Source organism: Myodes glareolus, chromosome 8 (genome assembly GCF_982192425.1).
Source record: "Myodes glareolus chromosome 8, mMyoGla1.1, whole genome shotgun sequence".
NCBI classification, from domain to species: domain Eukaryota; kingdom Metazoa; phylum Chordata; class Mammalia; order Rodentia; family Cricetidae; genus Myodes; species Myodes glareolus.
The window spans coordinates 60,675,314-60,698,813 of record NC_142033.1 but is presented as its reverse complement, the minus strand read 5'-3'; the positions used below and the strand labels follow the sequence as shown (position 1 = coordinate 60,698,813).

The 23,500-nt window shown below is 43.8% G+C and overlaps 1 protein-coding gene across 2 annotated transcripts in view; it reads right to left on the bottom strand.

The window, feature by feature from the left end:
• Fam184b (family with sequence similarity 184 member B) overlaps positions 1–23,500 on the bottom strand; it is a 94,816-nt gene that overhangs the window by 33,769 nt on the left and 37,547 nt on the right. For both annotated transcript variants that reach the window (XM_085691916.2, XM_048461671.3), the window contains exons 2-6: positions 18,749–19,507; positions 17,851–17,986; positions 15,698–15,825; positions 14,753–14,956; positions 4,994–5,104 (exon numbers count right to left, since the gene is read on the bottom strand). In XM_085691916.2, coding sequence (XP_085548042.2) covers positions 4,994–5,104; positions 14,753–14,956; positions 15,698–15,825; positions 17,851–17,986; positions 18,749–19,507 — 1,338 coding nt within the window. The remainder of the gene's footprint in view (positions 1–4,993; positions 5,105–14,752; positions 14,957–15,697; positions 15,826–17,850; positions 17,987–18,748; positions 19,508–23,500) is intronic.

The window sequence follows — 23,500 nt, the reverse complement described above, 5'->3', positions numbered from 1 at the left end:
TTTATTAGAAGAAACCACAGAATGCTGTCAACTGGCCCACCTTTTTCTAGAACCAAGCAAGCTGCTAACTAGTGATGGCTTTTGCAGCAGCCTGTTTAAAGGTGTCTAACTGGCCCAGGAGAAGTGAGTCCCAGGTTAATGACCATATTCAAGAGGCTTTGTTTCATTACCAGAGTCTCTTGTCTTCTGTTTCAGGTTTCAAAGCTAAAGAAATGTATCCAACAACATAAGGGGAACGGAAGCAGGGTCGAAGAATTTCAGTTGCCAGCTCTGTGATGTGGTAGAGAACCATTTAGTTTTTTTGTGCACTCTTCAGGGAAATTTCTCTCTTCCTCTACAGCCCCTTACATCCCCAGTGACATATGCTGACAGTAATAGCCTTCTTCATGTGCTCCTCAGCAAAGTCAAATGCTTAAGGGGGAAAAAGAACCAGCACAAAATCCATTTGCAGAAACCATGAAGGAAATAAAGTTCTGAGCAATTATCCTCGTGACTTGAAAAGGAAAAAAGTTTGTCAGATTAATCTCCTTCTGAGAAGGCTGCCTAGCAGAAAGAAAAAAGGGAGGGAGTCTTGAATCTGAGTGGCAACCACAGCCCCCAGCTCTCCCTCCACATCCGTGTTCCTATTTCCTGTCCTAGCAATCTTGTTTATGAAACCGGCCTTGCAGGCTTGCAGGGACCCCTAAGGGTGGAAACGGGTCCTGTGTGTCACATTTGCTGTGAGCTGTATTATGTAGGATGACGGTGGTGCCCTTCCAATGGTTCTTGGCTTGAACAATAGACATTTATTCTCCTAGTTTAAATTTTACTATTTTTTTATTGCTGTTCAAGGTTTTAGTAAACCCCAGGTGGGAGAATACTATATGACAGAGTTTGACACTTACCCATTGGCCTCCCCAGGATGTTCACCCATTTCTGCACACCCTGGTGTCCTGCACTTACTCTCCAAGTCCTCTAGGCACTAGACCTGACACCAGTTCTTAGGGGAAGCCTTGCTAAGAAGCTGACTGGAAATTCTGGGGAATCTCACCCGGGGTGCCACATGTTACCTGGGAAACGGGGAGTGGGAGAGGCTTCTCAGGATTCTTAATCTCATTAGTGATAGAGTGTAAGAACAGACTTAGAGGAAAGCTTAAAGGCAATTTTATCTGAATTTGAAAGAAGAATCCCAGGGCAGGCCAGCTACACTGCCCAAGAGGAGGAGGAAATGGGGAAGAACAAAAGCCATTCCTTCAAAAGCAGCCACATCACGTGGTAGAAGGAAGGAACAATAACTTAGTGGGAAAGGCTTGGAGGCCGCTCTGGTTTATTTCATTCTCTTTTTCTAACGGAAAAAAAAAAAAAGAACAGACAAAAGTTATCACAAGCCTAAGGCACAAAGTATTAGATTCCTTAATTTCTTTTCAAAAGACATTTAAGTGGGGAAAATAGACAGCACTGAAGAACTACACAGACAAATTGAGAGAAGACTGGCCAGAAGGTACTTTTAAATTATAAAGTTTTAATTGTGGTGATAATCATTAGCCAACTAATAGTAACTTGTCAATTAAGCAGATTGCTTTTCTCTGCAGACTTGGAGGAAAACGAGGCCACTAACCACAACAGAAGCTCAACACTGCTGTCAAACCTGTGTCGCTCTCATTCCCATTGTGCACCACAGGGGACACAAGATAGAAAGGGAAGGAGCACAGTAAGGGAAAGACTCTAAGGTGTTGAAAGTGGTTTCTGTCTTTAAGCTGTCATTTTGAGGGAGATACAGGTTTATAACCATAGCAACACTCAGAGGAGACATGTACAAAACAACATACCACCATTCACAGTGTATTCCTGCCAGTAACACATGAAGATATTTGTGGTTTGAATATGAATGATTCATATATTTTAATACTTGATTTCCAGTTGATAGAATTGTTTGGGGAGGATTAGGAGGTCTGGCCTTGTTGGAGGAGATGTGCCACTGGGGGTGGGCTTAGAGGTTTCAATAACCCATACCTTTCTCAGTTAGTTCTCCACGTCTAGTATGTTATTCTTTTGCGGTGCCTTTAAGAACTAACCTCGCCCACCCCAGCGACTTCTGACTTCTTCGCCACCATCTTAACTCTCTCTCTCTTTCTCTCTGTCCCGTCTTTTGGTGTGTACACATGTGTCTCTATCTCTATGTTTCTCTTTACGTCTCTCTGATTTCCTCTTTTTAAGTAATAAATATCTCCCTCTTCTCTAAGCAATAAATGTTTAGCTTTATGTATAGCCTTATGTCCATTTACTCTGCCATCCATCGCATCCAGCCGCCTGACTCTGTCGTTTGTCCGGGGACCCTGCACTGCTCTGGCGGCAGCCTCTGCCTGGCTCTGCGAGCCACCCGGGGCATCCCATCATCATTTCTTTTTAAAGAACAATATAGTGCCTGTGGATTAAGACGTTAGCTCTCAGCACAGCTCTTGTGCCATGATGGCCTTCTTGCTGCCAGAATTCCCACCATTGGTCTTCATGGACTCTAATCCTCTGAGACGATACACCCTGGATAAACACTTCCTTTTATAAGTTCCATTGGTCATGGTGTTGGATCACAGCAACAGAGAAGTAACTAAGACAGTATTCTTGTCATATTATATCTTTCAGTCCTCACAACACTCCCATTGCATTGTTTTTTTTTTTTAAATTTGTTTTTTTGAGACAGTGTTTCTCTGTGGCTTTGGAGCCTGTCCTGGAACTAGCTCTTGTAGATCAGGCTGGTCTCGAACTCACAGTGATCCGTCTGCCTCTGCCTCCCATGTGCTGGGATTAAAGGCGGTGCCACCACCGCCCGGCCCATTGCATTGTTTTTAAGACATTATGAAATATACAACAGTTTTGCTTTTTATTGTTGTTGTTTTGCCTTGCCATGTTTTATTTTAAGAGCCAGGGTATAACTATATTGCCCAGGTTAGTCTTAAATTCCAGGGCTTAAGTAATCCTCATGTGGTAGCCTCCGAGTAGCTGGTATTACAGACGTGGCTCACAAGGCCTAGCCTGCAACTGTTTATGTAACACCTCTAAGTAACCTACTGAGGTGAACAATTCTGAGAGGCTTGCCCAAGACACTGTGTAGAAATCAGGGAGGAGATAGACAGGGTTGAGCCCAGGATCCACAGTGACTTAACCTGGGTGGCTGACCCAGTACCTGTGATAGTGGGGTTCGGAAGGGCCTCCGGTTGAGAATGGGAGGTCTGAGAGATGTTAGGCTGACTCAAGATGGAGTCCCCTAAGACACCAAGATGGAAAACCCACATGGAAATGCGCCTCTTCAGAGAAATGGATGCTGAATAGTCTGCGTATCTCAAAACCATATGACTCTTATCTCAGCAGGGCAGCTTGGTGACAACATCCTGAAATCCTAACGACCAGAAGTCCCTGCAAAAAGGCTTTGTTCACAAGAGTAATTACTAAGCCAAAGAACAGAATACAGCTCTGCCCATGGCCATGGCTAGTGACAGGTCCTGAAGGATCCTCAGTCAGTAGAGGTGACACCACAGGTAGCCCTGACGTACTGATGAACAGTGGGAGGAACACCGTCAGAGTGTGAATCTCTTGTTTGCTACTTATTCATTATGCATGTGGGGGGAAGTAGAGCTACTGTTTCTCTTTCTGTCAAATTAGAGATAATAATAGCATCTGTGTGATAAAATGGTTGGGGCTGGAAAGTTAATACCTGCAAGACAGCTTAGCATCTTGATTAAGGAGACAGTTCCATTAGGTAAGCCATTTCTATGGTGTTAGGTGGTCTCACACACTTTAAGCTCTGCAGAGCAGAGTCCCCACAGGAGCAGTAAGAAGATGGGAGGCATTGAAGGGGGGGAGAAACAGAGGAACAGAAGGGAGAGGAGGGGAGGAAGGGAGAAGAGAGGGGTCTCCTTGCTGTGCAGTGCCCCCCCCCCCAGAATGCATCATGGCAGAAACTATCTCTGCAGAGTTTCTTCCAAAGCCAACTTGAGATCCTGAAATAATAGGTCTCAGGCAGGGCCGGGTCAGTAGTCAGATATTTTCGTTTTCTTTAATGACCATTTTAGAGATAGAAAAAGAACTAGAGAAAATTATGATTGACAGTTGTGTACTCATGGGTCCGAAGAAATAATACACCACAATCACAGAAATAACCAGTGGCCAAATTCTGCTCTGTCCCCCTCATGAATTGTTGAGACCTACCTCCATGGATACGTATTTCTAAACAATTGACACTATTTTGCACATAGACTCTGTGTTCTGGAAAGGACTTTAGTGTTGTTAGGTGTGTAGCTCAGTAGCTTAACTCTTGCCTCCTAAAGCCATCGGTTTGCTCCCTAGAGGCTGTGGTGCACAGGTGGGGTCGAGGAGCCAGCTTCATGGGTCCCTGAGAGCACTAGGAGACATGGGCCTCTCTAAGCTTTGATGGGCAGTGAGGGAAGAGAGACCTCTTAATATTTTTTGTTCCAACCAGGCTCCAAAACGACTCTGAGATCCTGTTGCCAGCTCCTCCACTAATTCTCAATACTTTTTAGAACCTGTGCTTTAATTTCTTTTAAAATTAAAAGAAATATCCTCCGTTTGGATTATATGTATCTATCAATGCAGTCATACAATCTTAATATACTTGTTATAGCAGAAGGGGCCTAGGAAGGCCAGGGTGCCTGGGGCCCACAGAGGTGACAATGCATCTTGGGAGCAGAAGGACAGGAGATTTACCATCCCTGCTATCACTCAGCTACAGAACCAAGAGCAGTGGCCTCCAGCTTCCTTCTTTTATGTGAGGCTTTAAAGGCCTTCTTGTTTAAGACTGTATAACTCAGGCTCTCTGCTGTTTGTAGCTAAATTTATGCTTCACCCTCCTCCACCACCCTGAGACAGCCTTCCTGCCTGGCTGGACTCCCTTTATTTTGTTCAGAGGACATAGGGAGGATTAGAACTTCCGATCCCATTTGGCCAGAAACTCCCAGGGGTCACAACCTTCATTCACAAGCGCTGTGTTTTTAGGGTTTACCTCCAGTAGAGAATTCTGAAGCTTCACACTGAGGGCAGCTTTCTCGTCTTCCAGTTGCTTTATTTCCCTTTCCGATTTTGTCTTTACTTCTTCCAATTGAGCTTCTACTTCCTAAATGAGGATTAGAAGATTAGCCACACAAGGTAGGAAAGCAGGCTGCTTACACACCCACACCTTGCCTTATTCCTGAAGGGGGTCAAAGAAGCCATTATAATAAAATACTATAAGAGCACATGGGTTCTAAGTACAAGGCTCATCAAGAGAAAACAAACGTTAAGTCCATACCACACAGCCTGGTACACGTGCAGATAGGTTAGTGTGTGGCAGGTAGATCTTTAAATTTTCTGGTCTCAAAAGGAATGTTCCAAATGTCCCATAAGTAAACAAAACAAAACAAACAAATAACAAGTAACTCCCAACTTTGCTTTCATGGCATCTTCCTATGAATAGGATCCATACAGTAGCCAGAATGATGGGCCCTCCACAGTGCCTCCCATGGCCTTCCAGCATCAGTATGAAGCCGGTACAGTACATTGTGGAGACCGTGTGAGAAGCATTGCCTCGTCTTAGCTGTGTCATCCCTGGCACATGTCCCCCTGTGTGTGCTCACTGTGTACAGGCTCAGCACAGCAACAGGCAATAAACAATAAGCACACACCCACCCCTAGGGATACCTAGCTCTTCCAATATGGCTGAACTTATGGAGAAAGCCTCTAAACATTTAGAAGAAGAAGCTGTCTGAGGGTCTCAGTTGACCTTAACTAGATAACATCATTCATTCATCTGCAAATACTTACTGAGCTGTACTACGTGCTGGGTACTGTAGAGTTGGAGTTTAAAAAAAAACCCACCCTTACACATGTAAATTTCAGAGAAAAACAAACAAAAAGTTAATAAGTATAGCATGATAAACACTATGTTCGACAGAGAAATAACAAAGAGAAGGAAGGGCTAAGGAAGGGCGTGGTTAGAGGGAGAATAAGATTTTGGATACTCTTCCCAAAGAAATGCTTTGCCCAAAGACATGCCATAGAGAAGGTGGCTTTTGAGTGAGTTTGGGAAGCAGGTGGACCCATGGTGACAGTGTGGCTGGACAAGAGGGTGCTATGTGGACTTGTTTGGAATGAAGGCAAGACGACTCATTGAAAAGAAATGGCTCAGTGGTTAGGAACACTAGTTGTGCTTAAAGAGAATCAGGGTTTGAGTCCCAGCACCCACATGGTGGCTCACAACCATCTGTAACCCCAGTCCCAGAGAATCTGACACCCTCTTCAGGCTTCTGCATTCTCTCTCACACAGAGACATATACTTAAAAATGAAAAAAATTAAAACAAAACACACACACACACACACACACACACAAACACACACACACACAAGACAGTATAAGAAGCTCCCAGGGCTCTCCAGGTATACAATGTGAGGCTATGCTATCTGAAAAAGAATGTGGAGAGCAGAAATTCAAGGCTGGCTATGGACGTTTCTAGTCCAGCTGAGAGTGGATGGACGTGAATGTGGCTGATGTTTACCAAGTGATTACCATTTGTACTCAGTCTTCACAGATGAGTTCTTCAACTTTTAGGTTCTACCGCTAACGTTTATTATACAAAAAGAGGAAATAAAGCTTCGAGAAGTGCAAAGACATGCACAGGGTCATCCCTGCAGGGAGGGAGGTGCCAAGGTCTGAACCAGGAGAAGGAGCATGGACGGTGCATCTCTGCTGATGTCTCATGGGAAATGCGACTCTTAACTCAGACACGTGCTTGTCTGGCACATTTCCCACTTCCGCTGCAGAGATGTGCCAATACCTGGGCCTGCCAAAATCAGGGTAGGGAAGCTGTGCAAACCGGGGCTGTCTTCTTACAGGGGAGGCACAAAGAGCACTGGAATCTGTTACCAGAGGTTCGTGTAACCTGGGGCAACGCTGGGTGTTAGAGCCCTGTCATTTATCCATGTCCCCAACACAGTGACGGCTGGTGGCCACATCAGAGGAGCTCCAGTCAGCAAACAATAGGGCTTACAGAGTTTAACTCATCCGATAGCAGAGCTGAACCCTGGAGAGGCAAAGCCCAGGGAGTGGGCAGGGGGATTGTCTCCAGAATGCGTCTTGCTTCTGCTGTGCTTCCTTCTGTTTGCGTCCACTATGTTCCTGCTGTATTACTCTATGAAGGATCCCACTGTATCTAGTATAGTGTGATTGTTTCTTGGGAAAATCCCACTCCTCACTGGGCAATGTATTTGCAGCTCATAATGATAACGATTTTTATAAGAGCAATGATATTTAGTTGTGTTCTGCCCAGGTTACTTATCCCCAGGTGAATTCATAAAGCCCAGATTCTGATCCAAATGACATGAGGATCTTTAATATACATACTCGAGTTTGGACTATACCCCCCCCCCCCCAGGACATCTGTGCAATAAGTGACGGAAGAGCAGTGTCAGCCTGGGGAAGGGGAAAACTTCTAAAGGGGAGATGCCATAATCAAGGGAGTTCATGTTTTGTTGTCTTGGGACTGAGTAAGGAGAACATAGGGTGAGGTAGTTTCTGAAACCGTTGGTCAGTGTCTGGGCACAAAACATTAACAAAGAGCCATTAATAACCGACAAGGTATCTTCAGGGACAGGAGGCCTCCTAGCAACATCTGAACCCTGTTAAATTTTATGGCCTTGTTCCCTAGCTCTTTAATTGACTATTTTCAGGATATCCCTTCAAATTCCGCTACTGCAGCACATTTCTGGAGCTGAGATCAGCCCCCCCCACCCCGACACACACTCATTATATGGCTTAAGATGAAGCCCCTTCTTTAAAACAGAGTTTGCAAAGTCAGGTCCTCAGAGTTGAATCAATTATTTAGTTGGACTTTCTGAGTTAGCCTAAAGGATACAGGTGGTTAAGAGAACTAGTCAAGATGATTAGCGAAATGGTTTAGGTTATTCTGTCAATTGCCCCAATAAAGAGATACACAAAAGGCAAAAATAGACTGGATGTTACCTTCCCTTTCATTCGATATGAGATTTACAGAAGACAAAAAAATAAAAAGAAGGAAGTTTCAGGCATGAATTCTGCCTGTAGAACAACAAGATGACCAAAGAAAACCATTATGTTCTTACACCCAAGGTTAGGCCTGAGTTCTTTGGCCATGTAATTTACAGAATTAATCATAGGCCCTGGAATGCACTTTGAAAAAACAAAGTTGTGAAAGGAGTTAAATGACCCTATTGTCTGTAAAGAACAATAGATGGTTGGCTGAAGTAGAAAACAGCTGCCTGCCAAACGCAGAAGGAACTGACTAAAATACACTTAGCCTTTAAAATCTTGTTAAACAGTAATAAAAGAATCATTGCTTTGGGGTGAAGATGTTTTGGTTGGAAAATTATTACAAAGGAAAATGTTTAACTACTTGTGGACTTCTAAGGAAAACACGTACCTTGTGATCTCAATGGGATTTCTGTTGTAGAATATTATTTGGACTAGGTGTGTTACATTTGCTTATGCTACAGAATACGACTTTAACTGTGTAAAGGTGTGTCACATTTGGTTATGCTGCATTTGTTTAACAATGGAAGAATGTGTACATTTATTTGTGCTGTATTTGTTTAATTATGAAAAGATGTGTTGTCGTTTTACCTTGCCTGCCTAAGGCAACTGATTGACCTAATAAAAAGCTGAATGACCAAAAACTAGGCACAGAGGGATAGGTAGGGCAGGCATGCAGAAAGAATAAATTGGGGGAGAAATCTAGGCTCAAGAGAAAAAGACGAGAAGAGAATGAGGGAGAAAGAGAAGGACATCCCTGGAGTCAGAAACCAGGTAGCTACCAGCCAGCTAGACACTGGAAGAAGCAGGAAAGAAATACACACAGAAAGAAAGGTAAAAAGCCAAAAGCAAAATGCAGAGAAAGAGACACAGGTTAATTTAAGTTAAAAGAGCTAGTCACAAATGAACTTCAGCTAGGCTAACTATTGCTAATTCATAATGTCTCTGTGTCATGATTGGGGAGTTGGTTGGTGGCCTAAGAGTCTGGAACAGATTTCTTCTTATATAAAGATTTTAATTTGTCCTTGGAAAACATGTAACTTATGGTTGTGAGATAATCTTTTTCTGCCTAGATATTTTTGTATTAGGAGGTATAAAAGGAATAAGAGAAAAATAATAAAGAGGAGAAAAGAAAACCAAGAAGAAAGATACAGATGGAAAAACATCAGGAAAGAAGTAGAAGGGAAACAGCAGGATACAGAAACAGAGCGGAGAAAGAACAGAATAGGAACAACCGACACAGAGAAAAAAAATGAAGAATTAAGCTTTGGCCCTCAGATAAAGTTCCCTTATGTGTCTGGTGTCTGTTCCAATAGTTCTCCTATCCACCTCTCCCCTCCAGTTTCCCTGACCTGCTGAAAGCCTGCCTGGTGCTAGGCCTCTCAGAGGCAAATGACTCTAACTGCACAGGGACAATATGCTAATTCCAGTGATTGGAGCTACAGACACAGTCAGTGTTTGCTGGTAAATGTTTAACTGTTGGCTTTTTAAATACATAAATTAACCAATAATAGTACATCGAAGGTAGTATTTCTTGGCTTTCATGGCCAAAGTACTCCAACTGTGGCCAATGTCAAATTAATATAGTGATGTATGGAACGGGAAAGAGGTGTGACCGCTGCCTTCTGAGCTAGTGTGAACTGGCTGCAACTCACGCTGGGTGTTATCTCCTGGCATAAAGGCTAATGCATGGAAGGGGGACACACACATCCAGCGTCACAGAGTTGGGCAGGTAAGACTTGAGAGAAGATTGACATTTAAACCAGAATGCTAAGATAAGAACTAGATGGGTGAATTTGAGAGTAAGGAGGAAATTGTTAGCCATCAAAGGAAAATCTATGCACAAAGGTTCAAAGAGCAATAACACTGAGTACATGAGGAAAAAGAGGGCAGAGATGGACACAGGCAGGAGAAGCAAACAGCCTGTCTCTGCAGGGTTTGAAGAACTGTGGGAAAGAACTAAGGTTCACTGTTGTGATGTCAGGGAGCTGTGAGTCACTGGTAGCCAAGGCTGAGCTGGCACAGGATCCTACAAGAATGGACTGGGTGATATGGAGGCAGTCAGGTTATGACATGGTCCATGACATCCTGGAGGTTGGCTAGATCTACCAGGAAGCATGGGGGAAAGGATACTCAGATGTTCTGGGGCCATCAGAATAGAATAGGATTCACATACTTCTGCTCTGAACACCAGGGGTGGACAGAAGTGCTATTTGATTCCCAGGTTTCTGATCTTAACATCTAAAAACATGTGCTGCTGGTCACCTGGACAGCATCTCCACGTCCTCTGTGGGCCCAAGCCTAGACCAGGCAGTGGCCCTGGGGTAGCCCTTAGCCCTTGCAGCAATCAGTTTTTAAAACCTCTAAATAAAGGAGCTTATAATGAGATCGTTGGGGCTGGGTGGATGGCAGTTTGGTATGTGATCTGTCTCCAGTCAACCTGTGCTAACTTCTTCAGAACTTCCTGTTTGGAAGTGTTTGCTTCTTAAAAGACAATACATAAACTACCCCTTGTTACTAAATATGTCTAAATAAATTAAGGAGTCATATAAATCCCTAAGCAAAAAAAAAAAATAATAATAATTCCAGCATTTAGTTTCGTACCAACAGAAGCTTTTACTGAATCAAGTCAGTTTACATTCTTACTGGTGTGGAAGCAAAGTCTGCCAAGACACACTCCCACTGTAACAGCCAATGAAACACTGTGTGCTGGCTTTTGGCATAAAGCAAAGGCTGTTTTGAATTTTATGTAGCACAACTTTTCGGTGCACATAATCAATCACAGTTTCAGCTGGTGCCTTGACAGATGGGTTCAGGGTGGAAACCCAAATCCCCTACAGGTGGAAATAACAACATCAGCAGTAAATTTTTGCACTAATAAGCTTCCTCACGGGTACAGGGTAATGCAAGCTTCCTCACGGGTACAGGGTAATGCGGGCTACTGTGAGAAACAGGTCTGAGTCAGCTGGAGAACAGGGCAGAAAGAAGCATGCCCAGCTCAGCTCAAGTGACCTTGGGGACTTCAACAGAAGCATTCATATTCTCCCTCCACAAGGTCAAAAATAGGAAGTAAACAGAATAATGCTTTCAAATATATGATTGATTTACCCTGCGAAAAGAATAAATCCCCTGCACCGGGGATTTATCAAATTCAGAGTGCTTTCCTGAACTCCTTTCTCCACAGAATTCTTATGTGCCCAGTAGCAGGCTTTTACATAGAGGAAACCCTGCAGCTCAGAGGAGCAGGACACAAGCACCAATGGGACTTTTTTCTGTCTCTTTTTCTACAATTACTGGGAATTTCAGGAAAGAAACAACTGGGAGTTGGGGTGCATGCCTGAAATCATAGGAAGTCAAGGCAGGAGTCTGAGGCCAGCCTGGGCTGTGTGGTAAAACCTTTTCCACTTCAAATAAACAAAGGCAGGCACGAAGGAAGGGAAAGACATGTGAAGGAGCCACCGCGTCCTAAGTCTGTTTCTGTTGCTAATAACACAATGGCAATGACGGAGCAAGTTATAAAGGCAAGAGGTTTGCTTTGCTCTAAGGTCAAGAGGTCCAGTCTGTTGACCACAAGTTCGAGGTCAGACTTGGCTACAGAGTGAATTCAGAATCAGCATAACAACAAAATGAAATGCCATTCCTAAATACAGAGTAAGAATAACTAGGGATTTAGCTCAGTGGTAGAGTGAACATGTGCTGGGGGCTAGACTTCATTCCTAGTACAACATACACACACACATACAATGTCATATATATATATATATATATATATATATTTATGTATGTATGCACTAGAGAGACAGCTCGTTGGTTCAGAGTATGTATTGTTCTTAAGGAGAACCAGAATTCAGTTCCCAGAACACTAATTGGGTGATTATAACTCTGTAGCCACCTATACTTCTAGCTCAACGAATAATCTAAACATATTATGTCCTCAGTAGGCCAGGCATAGTGGCACACACATTTAATTCCAGCACTTGAGAGGCACAGGAGGGCATATCTCTGTGAGATTAAGACTAGCCTGGTATATGTCAAAAATGCAAGGCCAGCCAGGATGACATAGTAGGACCCTGTCTGAAAAACTGTATCTTACTACAAAAATATTACACCATCAGATTTATAATATGGTAAAATAGAATGTATGGTAACAAACATATAGGGGGCAGGAAAAAAGAAATGGAAAGTTATTATAATATGGTTCTCATATATGAAGGGATATGAAATTATTTGAAAAAGACTGTGATAGATTTAAAGATGGATATTACTAATCTTAGAGTAAACACTAGTATTCCATCTGCAAAAAAAGAGGCAGAAGAAGTCAAAAGTGGAGGTGAAAATGAAATACCCAAAATACTCAATGCATCAAAAATAAACAGTAAAAGTGGAGACAGCTCACAAATATGAGAGGAAGGTAAAGTATCAAGTTAGTAGGCTTAAGAATTAAATAAAATATAAATGGTCTGAAGACCCTGAAAAGGCAGAGATAGTCAAACTGCACACACAGCAGAATACAACTGTATCACTTAAGTTGTTCAGTGGATTTGGGATATTAGCATTCACTAGGTAGCTTCCAAGTGGAGTCTCCTAAACTTACAGAAAACTACGTCACCGCACACTAAATTCCTTTTTCTGCTCAGCTGTCCAAAGGATCTGTGAGACCCAGGAATCTTAAGTGGTACAAACCTACCACTTAAATGGGAAATGAAGACATGTGGAACAGATCTCGGGAGAACTCAGTAAATCTGTTTTCACCCTTTCCCAAATAAGCACTGTGTGCAAATGTTAGTAGCAGGACATGTGCTAGACTCCATCTGCCAAGATGGCATGATGATGTCCTCTAGTCCTGTGACCAGGAAGGAGGTGCGGTCCTCTAGGCCCATAGAGCCCACCTCCTGCCATTTGCTCCTTTAGGTGAGGGTAGTATTTAGGGTGTGCAATCTACCCACACTGAAGGCTCAGAGAAATAAATCAACCCTAATGCTACAGGGACAACTTGCGTCGATTTTCAGCCCCTTAACCCTGGATTGGACGTCTCTTCAAGGTTTTGTCTTTCCCTAGTCCATGTTGCCTCATTGGCAGTACTTTCATTTCCAGATTCAAGTATGAACAAGAAGGAAGACAATGACAGGAACCAAACAGTTTATTTTGGTATGATTTATTTCCCAAATGGACTTGTGACCTGGCCAAGATTGAAGGAAGATTTATACACTGAGAGTCAGAGTTGCCCATCAGGTTACCAGGGCAACCTGCAGCTTGAGAAGGTGGCTGTACTTCCTGCTAATGGGGTCCCAGGATGGACTGTTAGTCTGTTTGTCGGAAGATTATATATGCTCCGCTCATAGAGGCTCACAGGCGAAAAATGGTTTTAACACGGCTGTCTTCTCCATGAGAAGGTGGGGAGGCACAGACTTTGGTGACAGGTTGTTGGGTTTATCAAAGCTCTTGTGCCCACTTCCTGTCTGACTGATACACTGTATCTCTGGATCCAGTCCCTTACTCTCCAACACTGGAAAGAATCAAAGCATCTGAGAATATTCAATAAATATTATAAAGGAACTCAATATTTTCATTTCATATGTTGTCCAAAGCATATGGTAATTAACACTAGCTGCTGTCTGTTGAATTCTTGTTGCACGCTGCACACCCAGCAAAAGGTTCACATGTAACATCATATTTAGATGTGCATAGCAAACACTGTATTCAGAGAGGTTAAAGTCCACAGTCAGAGAGCTTATGGAGGAGCGACAGCCTAGGCCCCGGAATAGTGTGGGTGTTTCACGTGCTCACATTTATTTATTCAATACACATTTTGATTACTTACTGTTTTAACCACTGTATAACACTGTTCTGTAGAGATATCTTACTATCTTTCAGTGAACACACAACGCTTGTACTTCTCAAATCACAAAGACATTTATCTCATAATCAAACCAAGACTTCACCCATGTTGATAATAATATTGACTTACATGTCACCCTTTTCTGAGGCAGGGTCTCCACATATAGCCCACTTTGGCCTTGACCTCATGAGCCTCCTGCCTCAGCTTTCTGAGTGCTGAGTAAGTTTCCCTACAGTCCTCATACAGGTGACAAACTCTTTCCAGCTAACAGGAGAGAGGAGGGTCCCACACATTCCCTGTGGAGAGTGTCCCATCTGAGTGGGAAGTGAGATCAGCAGAGACACTGAGACAGGCCACAGGTAGATGCTTTAATTCCTCATGATTCTCTCTTCAGTTCTCACAGTACTCCGCGAGGTTCTCTTATTGAATTAATGAGAACCTTCCAGAGTTCAGAATTGCTGAGAATAGGTGGGTTGGGACAGCTAAATAACTTCCTGTGGGCAGCAGAATTGGAATTAGGGGCTAGGAAATATTGGCAACCCGAGCTTTCAGTTAGTGAAGTTTTCCTGTTTTTGTTTTTTTGCTTTTTGTTAAGCAGAATTGAATTTCCCTAAGGTAAATGTCACATGACACAATCCTGCTCCATGTCAGCTCCTCAGAAGCTAGAGGCTCCACCCTCATATGTTCCCTATTATTGCCCCCAGGAGACTCTGTATACTCGCTACAGGCAGTGACGGTTTTCTTTACCTGTCATCAGAGAACCAGCCAAGATGTGCACACAGCAGGAGCCCAATGAAAGTCTGGATTAGGGAAAGGGGAAAGGAAGGCGGGAAGGTGGTGGGAGAAAGCAAAAACGCCAGAGCCATCCACAAACGCGGCTCACCTTCAGCTTCTGTCTTTCCACCTCCGCAGAAGAGCGCGCCGACTTCATTTCCACAGTGTGCTTCTTCACCAGGTCCTCCAGGCGCTTCCCCAGCTGCTCTCGGAGCTGCTGCTTCTCCTCTTCCGTCTGATGTCTGACTTTACGAAGGTCCTCTTCATACTTCTGCTTCAAGCGCTCTATTTCACCGCTTGCTCCTTTCTTGGTCTATAAAGGGAAATAAAGCTTTGTCAGACTGCTGGGGGGAACTGGGAGGCGCACTTCTCCTTTCTGCTTTATATATGATTTCATAGCAAGTACCAGATGGTGTGAGGCACTTTACAAGCCTATATATCTGATATATGTAAGAGATTTCACTGTGTATAACTTTGGAGGAGAGCTCTCCAGAACACCCTGGCTGTCCCAGGATCAGATGTTCCAGCCCACATTGCAGTGTCTAAAGAACACGTTGTTTTGAGTAGAATAGGATCTAAGCAATGCCTACATTCTCCGGTAAATACCAATTTGGAAAAATTTTGCTACACCCTTGTTCTCCTAAGTGTGAATGGCATGGAACTGGCGAGAAACTGGTCGGGGGCTGGAGAGATGACTCCGTGATTAAGAGCACTAGCTGCTTTTCTAGAGGATCCAGGTTTGATTCCCACTCTCCGTATGATGTCTCACACGCATTGGTACCTTCTATTCTAGAGGATCCAATTTCTGAACTGTGCAAATATCAAGCATGTAAGTGGTACACAGACATGCGCACAGGCAAGGCATCCATGCGTATAAAATAAAATAAAATAAAATAAAAAGACAGTGGTGAAGCCTCAACTCTTTCTTCATATGTCCCTGAATAGTAGAGCCTGAGGTCCCAAGTGGATGCAGTGTGTTCAGGGGCATGGCCTCTACCTGAAGCACATGCCAACCTTCTGTGACCTTCCCACCCCCAGTTTTGTCAGAAACTACCTTTGTTTCTGAGCCTCCTTTACTGCAGTGACACAATTTGGGAAAGCCTTGGTCCTGCTGAGGATGAAGACTGCAGATTTCCAGATCCGTTGTTTTCCCCGGGACTTCATTCTCAGTCTTCACAACATCTGCAAGATAAGTTTCAGCATCAATTAAGATGCTCACGTCTAAGGCTTCTGACGTTAGGTCTGCTCCTCAACCATCTTGCTTACCACTCCTCTGTGTAGTCCCTGCTAGAAGTCCCTGCAGCCCTCAAGTGTGGTCAATGTACTGATTCTTGTCTTCATTCAAAATGTTATCCCGAGCTTAAAGACTTGCCATATTCTGCTTTCCTGAATAAAAATGTTATTCCATGTTCTATGAGTTAACAAAGTTGATCATGTTTTCCGTATATGTATATTTGTGGAAGTTTAAGGGAGGTAGATATAAGCAATAGATATAACTATAACTTCTTTCTTACCTACCTCCCTCTTTCCCTTCCCCCACTTTTTTTTCTCTCTCTTTCTCTCTCTCTTTCTTTCTTTCCTCCCCTCCCCTCCTCTCCCTTCCCTTCCTTTCCTTTCTTTTCCTTTCCTTCTCCTTCCTTCCTTCTCTATTCCATGTGACCTATTTCTAGACATGACTGTTTTAAACCCTAAACACCCTTCTGTTTCCAACACAAACCTCTTCTCTTCACCCTTCCAGCTTAGGCAATGTTTTCTTTTTCCCCAGATACCTTGATCCTCTGCTTCCTGAGCAGAATAACCCTATTCCAAAGCACGTACAGACCACAATGGAACCATATCTCAAGCTTCCCAAAGACAGAGCCCATGATTCCTGCTTTTGCCATCAATCCTGTCATAGCTCAAATATTCAAAAAACTTTCGTTTGTGGAATCCTAGTTAAAGACACTTAGAGTTAGATACATTTAGATCCTAACACAAGCTCTTATCACCAGACCTTTAGCTGACCTTCAGTCGGTCATTTACCCTCTCTTGGCCTTACGTCATCATCATGGGAGGATGACAACACCTGTCTCACAAAATTTTTGGGAAGACCCAGTAATGGAACTGTGCAAAATGCTGTGAAAAATACAAAACCCTGATCATTTAAGAAGAAGAAAAGGCAAACATGCAGGCCTTGTGGAGAGCGTTGTGAGGGTAAGGCCCCCCTTTGCGTCAAACCTTTTAGCTTTCGAGCCTGTGCAGCTCCTGCTGAGGAGCTGATGTTGACCATTCTATGCCCAGAACAGTTTTGATTCATCCACGTAACAGGTCAGATACAATGGCTCTGCTCCTGCTCTCTTGGGCTGGAGGAAATGCCCCTGGTGCCAGACTTGTGTAGGCCCAAAATGTGAGCCTATTTCCACCTTGCCTGAAGGCCACAGAGTTTGAGGTTGCTCAAAGTTGTCGACAACAACGAGGACTACACATCCTGACCTAGGGTGTGCTTACCTGATCCTTTTGACATTAAGATGGTTCATACAGGTAGATTCACTCCCCCCTCCCCCCTTAACCAATGGCCAGGAAATTCAAGCATACTCTGCTCCTTCTTTTGAAATAGGTTTGACTTAGGGAGTGGCTGCCTTCAGGATACTTGGTCTAGGATGGGTTCACTGCCTAAACAACAGACTGCTAATGAGTTGATGTCTCAAAATATTGAAGCAAAAAGCTGTTCTAGTTGTCAAAAAGCAGTCTTTTGTCTTCCTCCCGCTGTTTGCATTGGGGTATAAAAGTGTGTGAAAAAAGCCAGTGGTGGTACATGCCTTTAATCCCAGCACTTGGGAGGTGGAGGCAGGTGGATCTCTGTGACTTAGAGGCCAGCCTGTTCTACAAGAGCTAGTTCTAGGACAGGCCCCAAAGCTACAGCAAAACCCTGTCTTGAAAAACCAAACAAACAAAAAGCAAAACAAAAAGAGAAAAATGAAAAGAAAAGAAAAAAAGGTGTATGGAAAATAAATGTGGGTGAATTCAGCATTCAGTATTTGCTGAGTTGCCCTCCCCTTATTATCCTATGTCTTAGTGATTCTTATCTCTGTTTCTCCTACTTAACATTTTTCTAATCCTCATGCCCCTACCCTGGTAAGTGCTATACTTGTCAAACTTGGTCCCCGACACAGACTAAACCTGGTGGCTAATCCACCCTTTTAAAGGAACCAGTCTGGGGCACCTCACCAGTTTCCTGTGTCACGTGACACTCCTGCAGCATCAGTCTGTCTTTGGCAATAGCCAGCTTCTCGCCGAGTTTTCTCGCGGTGCTCTTCAACTCCGAGTTCTCCTGCCGAGCCTCCCTCAGCTGCACATCGAGGTCCTAAACAGAGGGAAGGGCTTAGTTTCCTGAGTGGAGATGCCAAGTGCACAGAACAGCTGCCAGATCTGAAAGGTGGGTGAGGATGGCACAGCAGCTCAGGGTCAGCAAATCCTTACCCACCCGCCGATGGTAGTGTGACCCTGGGAAAGTTATTTGTCACTTCTCCAGGGAGGACAGGATAAGGTAGAAGTATGTAGAAAAAGTACTGGGGAGTAGTAGAAATGCTAGCTGTAGCTTTGAGACACACATGGGTTTCTGTGCTTCTGTGGGGCTTCCAAAACTGACTCGTCAATGGGTCCGCTCTCTGAACAAAAATTTCCCAAGGGTTTCAGGAGAGTCAAGTTTTTTTTTCTCTTTCTTTCTCTCTTTCCTTCCTTCTTTCTTTCTTTTTTAGAATGAACACACAAAATTAAAATAATCTAGAATTATCCTAGCCAGAGTTGAAAACTTTACATTACAGTCACGTGGGCCAGGCATTAAGCCCCTCCCCCCAAACTGGGATTACGGTCTCATCTGTAAACTGTAGGGCTTTGTGCTCTCTGAGGCCAGGGACAGTCTAGCTCACTGTGCATCCCCTGACCATAAACCCAGCCCAAAGCAGGTATTTAATAAACATCTGTCGAATGACTGTAGGAGAACCGATACCTGCAACGATACCGACCATGGTGGAACTGGAGTCTTAGCACAGTACCTGACTAGTGGTGGGTGTTCAGAAGTAGCAACTTTGCCCCTTACGCCCTGCGGAGGAAGAAGAGGCTTTACCTGGACCCTTTCTTTCAGTTTCTGGGCATACTTCTTCAGGTCACTTATCTTGCGCCCTCTGTGCTCCAGGTCCCCTTCCAGCTTCCTGACCTGAGCCTGCAGGGCCGACTCCTGGACCTGGAAGTTCTTTCGAAGACCTGACTCCTTCTCCTGCCACTGCCATAGAGCCTCGCTAACGGACTGCTGCATGGCCTGCCGGATGGCCTCATTTTCCCGCTCATAGGTGGCCTGTAGCTCCTCTGCTTTGCGGGCATAATCCTGGCTCAGCTGCTGGTTCTCAGATCGCAATCGCTCCACTTCCAGCAGGACCTGGTGCATCCCTGGTCGCTGGCCAGATTCTGCTGTGGCATCAGGGCTCTCTTGGGAGAGCGGGGCCCACTGGGGGCCCTCGTGGTTAGTCAGCAGTTGGAGCCTCTTCTCATAATCAGCCTTGAGCTCCAGCATCTCTTTGGAAAGGGTCAGGACTCGTTCAGCATGCTCAGCCTCCGCCCGCAGCTCCCTTTCTTTGGTTTCCAATTTACAGGAGGCCGACTCAGCCAGGGCCTCCTGTGTCAGCCTCTTCTGCAGCTCCAAGGCGCTCTCCAGGGTCTGGATGCGCTTCAGAAGGGCCTCTGCATCTTCACTGGGGCGGCCCTGTTCTTGCAGGAGCCTGGCTCTGGTTTCAGCCACTGCATCCTGGAGCTCCTCCTGGTGGGCTTCCCGCAGTGACTCGGCACTGGCCTCTGCCTCATCCTGGCGGGTATTCAGGGCATAAATCACCTGCAGGACCGCAGACAAAGCACAGTGAGAGCAAGCAGGTGGTGCATGGGTGCATAACTGTGACCAGAGACGCCTCACCTTGACACCGAGGTCTGTTCACACAAGCAGTGCCCAAGAAAAGGATTTTCAGAGGAGCAATGACTTGACATATTACAAATGGTTCCCAGGAGAAGCCAGTAAGAGAGTAAGGAAGTGAGACGGGCAGGTAGTGGGACCAAGGTCAAGGAGTGACAAGCACAAATATTTGGGAGGGAATTTTGGGTGGAACTGTATAAAGGATCTCCTGGGTACAGTGGTAATCCAGGGAAGGGTTTTAAAGAAAAGAAATAATGTGATCTCACTTATTAAAAAACAATGTGTGAGTATATGTGATAACTGTCTTTCTGTGTCTGCGTTACCTCACTCAAAAGCGGTTTTTAAACATAAAACAAAGAAAACCAACCTACAAACCACAATCCCAGAGAATTTAGACATCAATGAGGACACTAAGAGAGACTTACATAGATCTAACCTACATGGGAAGTAGAAAAAAAACAAGATCTCCTGAGTAAGTTGGGAGCATGGGGACCTTGGAGGAGGGTTGAAGGGAGGGGCAAAGCAGGGAGGGAAGCAGAGAAAAATGTAGAGCTCAATAAAAATCAATAAAAACAAAAACAAAAAATGCTTTGGGATGCAAAAAAACCCAATACAATCTTAGAGAATTAAACCAGCAATATACTTAACAGACAGAGGAGATGCATTAGAGAAAACCTAGCATCTTTCTTTATCCGAGACAGGGTTTTTTTGTAGTCCTGGCATCCATGGAACTTGATCTGTAGACCAGAGTGGCCTTAACTTAGAAATCAGCCTCTGAGTGCTGGGATTAATGGCATGCATCACCGTGATTGGAAAACCCAGTATCTTTCTATGACTAAAAAAGACATTTTTTTTTAACACAATAAGCTATATCTTGAAGGGAAGGAAACTCCTCAACTTGGCAGAGCATAGCTATAAAAACCCATGGTTAATAATGATAATAATACTCAGCCAAGCACTGTTGGCTTTAATGTAAGCACTTAGGAAACAGAGGCAGGTAGATCTTTGTAAGTTCAAGGCTAGCCTGGTGTACAGATTGAGTTCCAGGACAGCCAAGGCAACCAAAGAAATCCTATCTTGAAAATCAAGCAGTAGCAACAACAACAAAAATATACTCAATAAGAAAGACTGAATGCTTTCCTCAGAAGATCAAAAACAAGGCTAAGATTATCTGTTCACTCTATGCCTAAAACAAAAGAAAGGCAAAGGATAGTTGGCATGTCAAGTGGAGAATGGTAGGAAAGGGGCTTAGAACCAGCACAAAGCCCAGGAATTGAGAGCAATGCCCAGGAAGATGATCTGGGTAATAGGTAAATGTTTACTGAAATTTAAATGTTTACTGAGTTTAAGGCCAACCTGGTCTACAGAGAAAATTCCAGCTTATCCAGGGCTGCATAGTGACAGTCTTAGAAAAGAAATACAAAAAAAAAAAATGAAGATAGTCTGAGTGTGGTAAAGAAAATTTGGAATTGTGTTTGACAATACTTACTACACCTCTGGACATAACTGGTGAAGACACCAAGGCAAGCGTACAGATGGGGGAAGTCTGAGCTAGAGACCAGAGACAAAGGGCTACAGGATGAAAAGAGTTCTGCATCTGCTTGCTGCTGCTGCTTGCTGTAAAAGAGTCTAGAATATATCTGTGTGTAAGTGGGAATGACTGAACAGAGAACCCAGGAATAAAGGCTGTAAAAGATCAAATTCCCTCAGTAGGGTGTCTCACAGAGATGGGTCTTCCACAAGAGACAAGGGAGAGATAGGAACAGGTTCATTGTACTTGTGACGGGAGAATGAGAAAGCCACCACAATGCAGAGGTGAGAATTTGGCTTCTGCATTCTCAGCCAAGAACAAACTAAGGCCACCAAATAGTGGATTCTTATATTCACCCATGCTTTCCAAATCGTGGCCTTGCACTTGTGAACTCTTTGGATGTTGAGAGTCATTTCAGGGTGCTTGGTAGAGGCTAAGCAGGTGGGGACCCCTTTCTTCAGGCAGAGAAGAATAGCATTTACACTAGTGATCCAATTTTGTGTAGTTTAGAAAAACCCAAATGTTTCCACTGGTTTTTCTTTTTAAAAATTGAAACAATTATTGATAGAGAAAAATCTGATTAGGAAGGATCTATGAAAGGAAGTTTTGGCTACTCCCTCTCTCTGTGTATACATAATCATAATTACAAGATGATTCAGAAAGAAGGTCAAATGCACCACCAGAGGTGCTCATCATGTCTTGATTTAATAAGAGTTTACTAGAGACCACAGATCTCGACGAAAGAGTAAGTACCCTGGAAGCTCACATCTTTTTTTTTTCCCCATTATGTCCATATGATACTGCTATTGACTTACTTTTTGCCTTTGCTAACAGAATGCAGGCCCCATGAAAGATGGTTTCTTATTCATCATTACCTATCCCCATGCCTGGCTCCAAGTGGATGCACTCAAAAGATTCTCAAATGGGTGAGAGTGGAGTGCCCTGACGGACTCATGAAGTCTTAGGAGAACCAGCTCCACCTTAAAAGCCATGAATCCAGCATCTGGTGCATTTGTTCTTGTTCTTGACCTCTCTTCCTCTTTCGACTCATCTTCCTCCCTTCCCCACTGCACTCTCCCAGGAAGATGCCACAATAAATGAAGCTACTGTGTCCCCAATTCCCCTCTCACAACACTGCACACCGTGCATAGTATTGAGCCACTTCTGATGGTTCCTACAGTCTCCTAATGGCTTTTGTCTAACAGCATATCTTCAGTAAGTGAAGTTGAAGTTGACATCCTAATGATTTGTGTTAATAATAAGACCATTTTGTGCCTACTACATGAGTAGGTGCAGGATATACATTTTCATTTCAGGAAATCCCCATGGTAACTCTACAAAGATGGTATTTTTCTTCTTATTCTACCACGGAGAATTGGGCTGCAGAGAACTTTTAGAAAGCCTAAAAAGGTATAATCAGGAACATGAACACGCACTGCCCACGACTGCAGTCTGTCTCACTGATTCTTTTAGTCATTTACTTATTTATGGATTTCCTGCATACCTGAAAAGAGCTAGGTTCCATCCAAGGCACTGGAAATACACATACTTGAATTTGCAACCTTAAAAATAATACTCATCGGACTGTGGAAATGATTCAGCTGGTAAAATGCTTGTCACAAGAACTTAAACTGGCTCCCCTGCACCCACATAAAAGCTGAGTATGGTGGCATGCCTATAATCCCAGCAAAGGAGAAAGAAACTGCAGGGTCCCTGGGTCTTGCTGTCTCATCTAGCTTAATCAGTGAGCTCCAGGTTCAATGACAGACCCTACCCTGAGGAATAAGTAAGTAAATAAATAAGCAAATAAATAAATGTTTGAGTCAGGTCTGGAGACAGTAGCAGGCAGAACTCTTTGAATTCAGGCCAGCCTGGTCAACAAAAGTTTCAGGACAGCCAGAGTTTTATGGTGAGACAGACCCTACTTCAAAAACAAACAAAAATAAATGTAGACCAAGATTGGAGAAATCACCTGAGATTGACCTCTAACTTCCATATATACTGATGCACATGGTGCACACATAGACATATATTTGAAGTTTGAGTGTTTCTACATACTGACAAATGCTATGACAGAACTATATGTTACTATATGGTAAGAGAGGCAGGACTCTGATAGGAAACACTTTCCAAAAAAAGTGAACTTTCCTGTCTTCTTCAGTCTTGAGGTGATCAAGTCCCCTTTCACTGTCTATTTCTGAAAGCACAAGAATAATTTCATTTCTCTGTGTTGATCTTTAGCACTTCAAGTGAGGTGAGGGCATGATAGGTGTGGAGGGCCGGACCACATTCTCCATTGCTTCTAGGAACAAAGGTAGAGATTGACCTCTGTGACCTCAAGGTGTGGCGGTACATGCCTTTAGTCCTGATGCCTGGGTGGCAGAGGC